At 60.1% G+C, this 8,029-nt stretch overlaps 1 protein-coding gene across 2 annotated transcripts in view; it reads left to right on the forward strand.

Moving 5' to 3' along the window:
- The first annotated feature begins 5,689 nt into the window (after nt 1–5,689).
- The window catches only part of CD79B (CD79b molecule), a 3,603-nt gene continuing 1,263 nt past the window's right edge, over nt 5,690–8,029 (forward strand). Inside the window, exons 1-3 of one of the 2 annotated variants that reach the window (XM_024760866.1) lie at nt 5,690–5,842; nt 6,472–6,525; nt 7,546–7,888. In XM_024760866.1, the coding sequence (XP_024616634.1) occupies nt 5,776–5,842; nt 6,472–6,525; nt 7,546–7,888 (464 nt within the window). In that variant the 5' untranslated portion in view covers nt 5,690–5,775. The remainder of the gene's footprint in view (nt 5,843–6,471; nt 6,526–7,545; nt 7,889–8,029) is intronic. The other variant, XM_024760868.1, reaches the window with a different exon arrangement.

An 8,029-nucleotide genomic window follows, 5' to 3' on the forward strand; every position in this document is an offset into this window, starting at 1 on the left:
GTTGCTCTCACCTCCTCGGGGGCCCTGCTGCCCTCCCCATGGCCCCGGGGGAGGTTGGAACATCAGAATCTCTGCTCCCCACTTGGGGAGGAGCCGGCCTGTGATGGAAGGATTGGCCGCCCTCCTGCCACCAGAGTCTTAAGGGCCACTGACCTCTCCCCAGGAAGTGGCTCAGGCCCCCCCAGCTCCCTCCAGGACAAGGAAGTCTTAACTTCAGTGAGAGCAGACGCCTGACCCCAGGGCCCGCCAGCCCTCCCCTGACTCTGGGTGCAGCATCACCTGCCAGCTTAGGAATTCTCTGGAAAAGGAAAGCATCACTGGTCCAGAAATGGCTCCACAAACCTGATGGGCCACTGGATCCTGACTCATTGGGCCGGTGTGACCCCTGACACCCTTTCCAGATTTGTCCATTGCCCAGGCCCCTGGCTCCCTGGCTGGCCCCTGGGAGAAGAGCAGAAGGGAGGATTCCATTTGGGAATCGTCTTTTTCTAGAAAGCACGGATGGGTAGCACAGGTTGGATCCCACCAGCATATCGCTGCACTGGGGGCTTTCTTGGCCGGAGCACCCAGATCTCGGGTGGTGTCGGGGACCCTGGTGCTCAGGAAGAAGGTTCCCTTCCCTCCCTCCTTCCCTCCCTCCTGCATCAGCACCACTGGGGCTCCTGGCAGCCGCCCCAACCCCAGAGGTTTCCTCCCCATCCTCCACCACACCTCATCCTTTTCCCCGCCTCAAAGTGATCCTAAGAATGTTCTAGCTGAGCCCACGTTCGAGATTTCCACACTGGGGCAGGCACTGCTCACCTGGCTCAGACCCAACCTTGCAACTTCCTGCCGCCCGGAAAGCCAGGCGGCACTTCTGCTGGCACCGCTGGCCTGGGCATGGCGGTGCCGGTCCTCCGCCGGCTGCCAAGAACAGACAGAGGCTGAGCTCGGAGGAGGGGGTGAGACGCAGGCTTAGGGGTCACTGGATTTACTCATCGGTGTGTGTGTGCCTGTGTGCCAGCGTTATACCTCTGTGTATAGCTCTGTTTGTGTGTGTGTGTGTGTGTGTGTGTGAACCACCGTGTCCCTCAGAGCCTGTATACGCATGTGTGTATGGGTATATTTGTGTACATGTGTGTCAGTGTGCCCCGCAGTGTCTGGCTGGGGTGTGTGTGTGTGTGTATGTGTGTCTTCTCTGTAGGTCTGTCTGTGTGAGTGTCCCTGTGCTGTGGGTATGTGAGTGTGAACACAGGTGGTAAGGTTTGCACATCGAGTCCCCCGTTGCCCTTAGTTCCTCTTCTTTTTCTTGTTTCTCGTGAACAGTTTGATTAAAACTCAGGAAGCAGCAAAACCTCCAAAACAACCTCTGTGTGAGTGTGCGTGTGTGAGTGTGCGTGCACGCGTGTGCCTGTGTCCGTGTGTGCGTGTGTGTTTACGTCTGTGCTCGCCCGGAGGCCGGAGCCTTCCCTTCCGTCTGCCGCGCTCACCGGCCCCCTCACCACCCTGCCTGGGCATCCCTCTCTCTCAGCCCCGTGAGTCTACTCTTCTGCCCTCCTCCACTTCTCTTCCTCACACCCACTGCCCAGCCCTGCTCCCCAGCCCCCGCCTGGGTCCTCTCTGGAATGAGGCCCCTGCTCCTTCCATCTCTTCCTGCAGCAGTTCTGGCTCTTTCTTCAGAAGTTCATCCTGTAGGGGTCAGCCTCCTCTCTGACCAGCACTCCGCCCACTGCCTTTCCCTCCTCCTTGGGGCTCTGACTAGTGAGGCCCCAAGAGCCTCGGCCCCTGCTGGACTGAACTCTCCACGGGACCGTGTGCAGATTGCAGAGCCAGCGTGGCTGAGCGGGGTCCAGGCCTCCCCCTGCCTGCAGCCTCCTCCCCTGCAGACCCACACCCATTGCACCTTGTCCGGGTGGGAACAGGCCCAAGCCAGGCCAGTAGATAGGCCCCTTTGTACAGTTCTTATAATAAACCTCCCCGGTGCCTCTGACGTGTGGGCTCTCTCCTTCTGTGCTTCTGCGTGCGGACATCGACGGGAGCTGAGGGCAGCAAGAAGGGCTGGTGGGGATTGAGCCAAGTGGGGAAGACTTAGGGAGCTGCCAGGGATTGGGGAAGCCCCAGCTCCCTCCTCTGGCTCCGTCTGGCCGTCTCCTGCCCCCTCCAGAAGGAGACTGGGACTCCAGCCTCACAGCTGGAGTCCCAGAGGCCAGATGAGGTCGAGTCGTGCCCCCGCTCCCTTCACTCCCCTAACAGACAGCACCACACTGCGTCTCCCTGCCCACGACAGCACCCAGGAAACGGGTGTTGGGACCCGTGTCCCCAGCGCCTCCTCTCCAGAAGCCCCCATAACTTCTCTGCCCCTCAGAGGCCCTAAGGTGCCTATGGGTACACAGTGTGGCCCCTCCCTCTCCCCAGAGGTACAATTCCCCCAGGATGCTGCCTCTGACCCCTGACCCCAGAAAACCCAGGGTCCCATGGACCTACGACAAAGAGTAATGTTATGTAGTGAGCTCAGGCCACAATCCCAGTGGATGAAATGTAATTTCAGATTTAATTTTGTTTTCTGACAGCCAAGACTGTATTCCTCCAAACTAGTGAGTATTCGTCCCTTTCAGGATTTCTGTATCCCCTTTTCCTGGGTCCTGAGGTTACATGGCACCCTTGGGGGCTGGGGAGGGGAACCCCCAGGCCACCCCGACATCCCTCAGCCATGTCCTTGAGCCCCTTTCCACAGTGTGGTTGTCTTTGCCTGCAGGGGAGGGGTCTGACATCCCCGCAGGGCTCCCTGAGCCCCCCACCAGGGTGCTGACCTCCCTCCCGGAGGTCGGAGAGGGGCTCCTTCTCACATGAAAGTTCTCCAAACCTCGCCCGGGTCCCTCTCTGGCCCCAAGGACAGGAGAGCTTGAGGGTGCCCTGACCCACCCTTCCCCTGAGCCTTGAATGGTAAAAGAAAAAAGACAAAATCCTGGGTGAGAAACATAGATAACCAAAGTTCCTATTTCAGAATCAAGACCCTCCCCCAGTTATCAGTCATACGTACCACCTGCCTGAGGGTGAACCTGAGTCCCTTCAAGGCTCACGACCGCCCTACGAAGAAGATATTATTACAATTATTTCTGTTTTACCCAAATGAGGAAACTTGGTCTCTGAAAGGTTAAGCACGGGTGTTGCTTAACAGGGGTGCAGTTGACATGTGAGACAAGGAAATTCTGCTGTGTGGGAGGCTGCCCCTCCCACGGCAGGGTCTTCACTGCCCCCTGGCCCATGAATGCCAGAGGTGTCCGTTGGTCATTTGACCTTGGCAATGGTCCTGGAGCATTTGTGGGGCAGGACCACCCTTCATTGAGAAGCCCCAGGTGACTTGAGGCGGCTTCCTGGTCTCCTGCAGGGTCAGGATCCACACCCGAATCCTTCTGAGCCTGCAGGTCTCCCCTGGTAACAACAAGCCAAGTAGAGTCAGTAGGCGAGGGCTGGGGGGAGGGGCAGAGGTCAGAGCCCTTCTTTCCAAACTGAGGTTCTGTCCTCTCCCACCACCCTCCCAGGGTTACTGGGGGTCCCTGTCCTCTTGTTCCCCAAACCCTCAAGCTCCATGTCCCTTCTCCCTACACCCCCATCTCTTATTTTGATGCTGCCTTCCTGGAAAGGTGGGGTGAGGGCTGCCTGATGTCGGGGTGCACAGCCCAGGGCAGCCGGGGGCAGAGGCAGGAGTGGGCTTACGAGGCCTCCTGTTCCAGGAAAGAAAAGGCGTCACAAGCCCCGAACAGAGCTCAGTACTGTTGTCACTGGGGAGGGAACAGCATGGCCCCAACTGTGACAAATAACCCTGCAGGCGGTGGGGCCCCCATTGCCCCCACCCACTCCTGGCATGAATGGGAATGAAGTCCAAAGGACACATCTGCATCCCTGCCCACGGGAGACGCAGATGGGTGTGTGCTTGGAGGACACCTACTGCGTCCCCAACCTCCATGCCCCCTAGAGTCACCCTGGGCCGCAGGACCAGCTCCTGAGCAGCCCCACACCACACAGCCCGGGAGCACACCCGTGTCAGCAGCTACATGCACACACACACACGTGTGTATCCCAAGCCTTCTCCATCTTCCTCCCAACTTTGGGGGACGCTAGCCCCAAAGCTAACCAAGGCTTCCATCACCAGGGGGTACTTTGCTAAAGGAAGAGACCCCTGGATTTTCCCCCATTCCTCTGGGGGAGTCTCGAACCTCCCCCACCAGGGGCCCATGGTCCCCAAGCTGACCTCAGGTGATGTTTATATTCCTGGGCTGTTTGTTCTGTGAACTGAACATCTGACACCTTTTCAGAGAAATGTGTTTTTTTTTTTTTTCATTTGGAACATCTGGAAACAACAAGAACATCTGGGACTGCCAGGAACGAGCTGTTCCTTGGAGGGAAACTTAACCCTCCTGTCCCCGCTTTCCATAGCTCCAGTCCTGGCCCGTACTCCTTGGGGGTGGGGGTGGGGGGGTGGACCCCACCATCCCAGGTGAGGCTTATGCTCAGGACTGAGGGGGCAGCACCCAGACCTCTGTCTTCCTCACCACCAACCCTGGCCTAGGAGGTGGGTCCATGTCTCCCTGAACCCAAACAGACCTGCCAGCAGCACAGGCCGCTTGAAAACTGGCAGGTGGTAAGGAGAATATGTAGGCAGAGGACACAGGATTTGCATCTTCCTTCCCCTCCTGGCAGTTGGAAGAAGACAGAGAGTGAGGGGCCAAGAGAGAGTAAAGAAGCTTCCATAAAACATAAAATTCAAGAGTGGGCTCAGCTGTGGGGCTGAGGGATGCAAGCCTGCCATGTGCAGCTGTGCAGGTTGTGCACTGCACAAGGGCACCTCCCCCACCCCGAGCCCCCAAGGGATGAAGGTTGTGTCTGATCCAGGGGCAGGGGCACAAAGTTGAACTTAGACAAGCTCCTAGACTTATGGTTCCATCCACCACTCTGCTGACTGGTGAGACAAAGCCAGAGATCCTTTTTGTTTCAGAACCTGAAGACTCCCCCATACTAGCCTCCTGTCCTCTGCCCGAGACCCCTGGAGCTGTGGATAACACTTCAGTGCCCTGAGAGTCCCCTGACTGCTGAGTGGTGGGTTTTCTCTAAGCTGTCAACATCTAAGTCCACCTTCTCTGGCAGCTCCCAGAAAACTCTCCCACCAAGTGAGGGAGGGGCCCTCTCGCCAGGTCCTGGACCAAATCTCCCAAGCGGCTGTTACTCTTGGCCTGTTTTTGCTCAAGAACCACTGTGGTTCCTTTCCTCCCCAGGGTCAAATCTCCATCAGCCCCCAACATGGCCACCTGCACTCCAGCCAAGAGGCTGTGCTCTGGGCCCATAGCTGCCCGCCAGCACCCCTGCCTCATCCTTTCTGGGTGCCCCTCTTCCCACAGGGCGTAGGCTGGTCCAGGGTGGAGAGGCCACACTCGCGTTCATCCACAGGACCCATGTGTATTCAGCTAAGTGTGAGGTGGGAGGCTAGGGGGCCCCAGGGCACGGGGATGGGGTGGGGACACAGAGGCCGCCGCCACCCGGGGCGTCCACCGCGGGCCCCGCTGTAGTGCCCGAGCTGGGCTGACCCTTGAGCCTTAGCAGCACAGCTGACAAAAGAGCCTGCCCTCCCCCAGGGTCCCCGGAGAGCTGGTGCCTCCCCTGGGTCCCAATTTGCATGGCAGGAAGGGGCCTGGTGGGGAAGAGGCGGGGAGGAGACAGGCTGCAGCCTGGGCAGTTACACGTTTTCCCCCCAGGAGCCTCCGCTGTCACGGGCTTGGGGCAGGAGACGGAGGGGTGAGCATGGCGGGGCCGGCGCTGTGTCCCGGGCTCAGCAGCTGGTTGGTGCCTCTGCTGCTGCTCCTTTCAGGTACGGCCCGAGCCGAGAGGCCTGCTGGTTCCGCTGTTTCCACTGGTTCTGTCTCCTGCCCTCTCATCCTCCTCCTTCTGTCTCTCACACTTTTCTGCCTCCTGTCTCCCTCTGACAGCCCTGGGGACCAGGTCTGCGGGTATCAGCCATGCTGATGGCTCAGGGCTCCGCGGCCCCAGCCCCTCTCCCGCCCGGAGGGTGTCAGGCTGAGCTGGGCCTGAGGCTCTGAGGGCAGAAGACCTAGGCCCAGGAGAGAGAAAGAAGAGTGTGTTTCACCCCCAGGCCGTGGAGGGCACTGCGTGGGGCGCGGGCAGTGGAGAGCTGCCCCCAAGCAGACCTGGGACAAGCATGTCCCAGAAGTGGTGCCCTGGTCTGGAAGGCGGTGGAGCCCTCCAGCTGTAACTTCCCTCCCGTCTCATCCAGGCACAGCTCAAGGTCAAGGGCAGAAGGGGGGCTGGGAGTCGGATCTTCTGGTGACCCCACCCTGCTCTAGTCTCTCCAGAGCAGGGCTGGGGGAGAGTTGAGGGGTCTTGATGCTGATGTCCTGGGCAGGGAGGAAGTGGGTCTGGGAACGCAGGGGTGGGACAACCAAGTCCCAGTGACCGGCCCGCCCACTTCCTCCCACCCAGCAGGTGAGACGGTGCTGGAGGTCAAAACAGATGCGCTCTACCGGGATCCCAAAGGTCAGCAACTTCCCCCGCCCATTCTGGGGACAAGTATGTCTGTGTCCAAAGCCGGTCACTGTCCTGTGTGCTGTCTCATGGTTGTCCTTGTGCCCTTGTGCCCCGTGGGTCTCCCCACCCAGGACTCCCATCCCCAGGCCTCCTTAGGGTCGGCCTCCCTCTGTAAGACCTGGCTCTGAAGTACCTCCAGTCCCCGCTCCTCCGCTGTCATCCTCATTAAACATCAGTGCTCCAGTCCCAGCGATCTGGGGCAGCGCCAAGCCCAGGGCTGGAGTGGGGGCTAGTGGGAACCCCACTGAGGACTCAGGCCCGTTCTCCCTGGCTGGGGAGTTGGGCTTAGCCCCGGCAGGAGACCGTAACCTCAGGGACCCCGACAGGTCGCAGGGGTTCCTAGGGGACCACTGACTGGGAGCCAGGCAGGAGGGAGGCTTCTTGGAGCAGGTGGGCGGGGACATCATGGCAAACTGAAGAAAGAAGGCTTAGGAATAAAAAGAGGAGCAGGTCCACACGGAAGGGGGGAGGGAGGTGATGGAGGAGAGATGGCCAGGGGATTGATGTGGGAGGCCTTGACTGCCAGGCTAAGGATTTGCGGGGTGCCCCTGAGGATTTCGGGCTGGTGTGGGTAGCCCAGGGCAGGGAGAGGTGAGAGCACCAGGCCAGGCCGGAGGCTGTGCTATGGGCCTTCTGGCCTCATGGGGTGAGGCCGGCATCGGGCTACTGTAATGGATGTGGAAAGGAATCAGAAGGTTCCAGGCCCTTCTAAAGGAAAATCAGGCGGGAAGGGTGGGCCATCAGGAAGGGGCGGGGTCCGGCGGCTTGGCCTGTGGCTTCTCACGTGGCTCTGGCTCTCCCACACCTCTGCCTCATGTCTGACCCACATCCCGAGAAGCAAGGACAGACAAGGGGGCTGAGCCAGGGGTCAGTGCTGCCCAGGACGGGGGCCCACGGCTGAGGGCCTGAGTTCGGGCCGACGGTCAAGAAGAAGGAGCGGGATTTTAATCCCAGCCTTGGCGCCCACAGGAAGCTCGTGTTCCCGGATCTGGCAGCACCCACGTTTCGTGGCCAAGAAACGGGGCTCCATGGTGGAAATCAAGTGCCACCTGGGGGACTCTGGCAACGTGAGCTGGCTCCGGAAGCAGGAGACGGACTCGGAGGCCAAGTTATTTCTCCCCGAAAAGGGCCGCATCCTCCAGACCCACAACAGCACCGAGGCCACACTCATCATCCAAGACATCCAGTTTCCGGACAACGGCATCTACTTCTGCAAGCAGGAGTGCTCGCAGAGTCCCCCGAGGACAGAGCGCGGCTGTGGCACCGAGCTTCGGGTCATGGGTGCGTGCGGGGCCCGCCCCCCAGCCAGGGAGGAGAGCGGGTGTGCTCGTGGAGCGGTCCACACCCACCCCACCCCAGCCCGGACCAGTAGGGGGGCCACAGCGTGGCGGCGACTGTGGCCCTCGAGCACCTGGGAGAGCCGCTGAGAAGCAGGTCCTGAGGGGCGCAGGCC

Source organism: Neophocaena asiaeorientalis, unplaced genomic scaffold, assembly GCF_003031525.2.
Source record: "Neophocaena asiaeorientalis asiaeorientalis breed wild unplaced genomic scaffold, Neophocaena_asiaeorientalis_V1.1 scaffold30, whole genome shotgun sequence".
NCBI classification, from domain to species: Eukaryota; Metazoa; Chordata; class Mammalia; order Artiodactyla; family Phocoenidae; genus Neophocaena; species Neophocaena asiaeorientalis.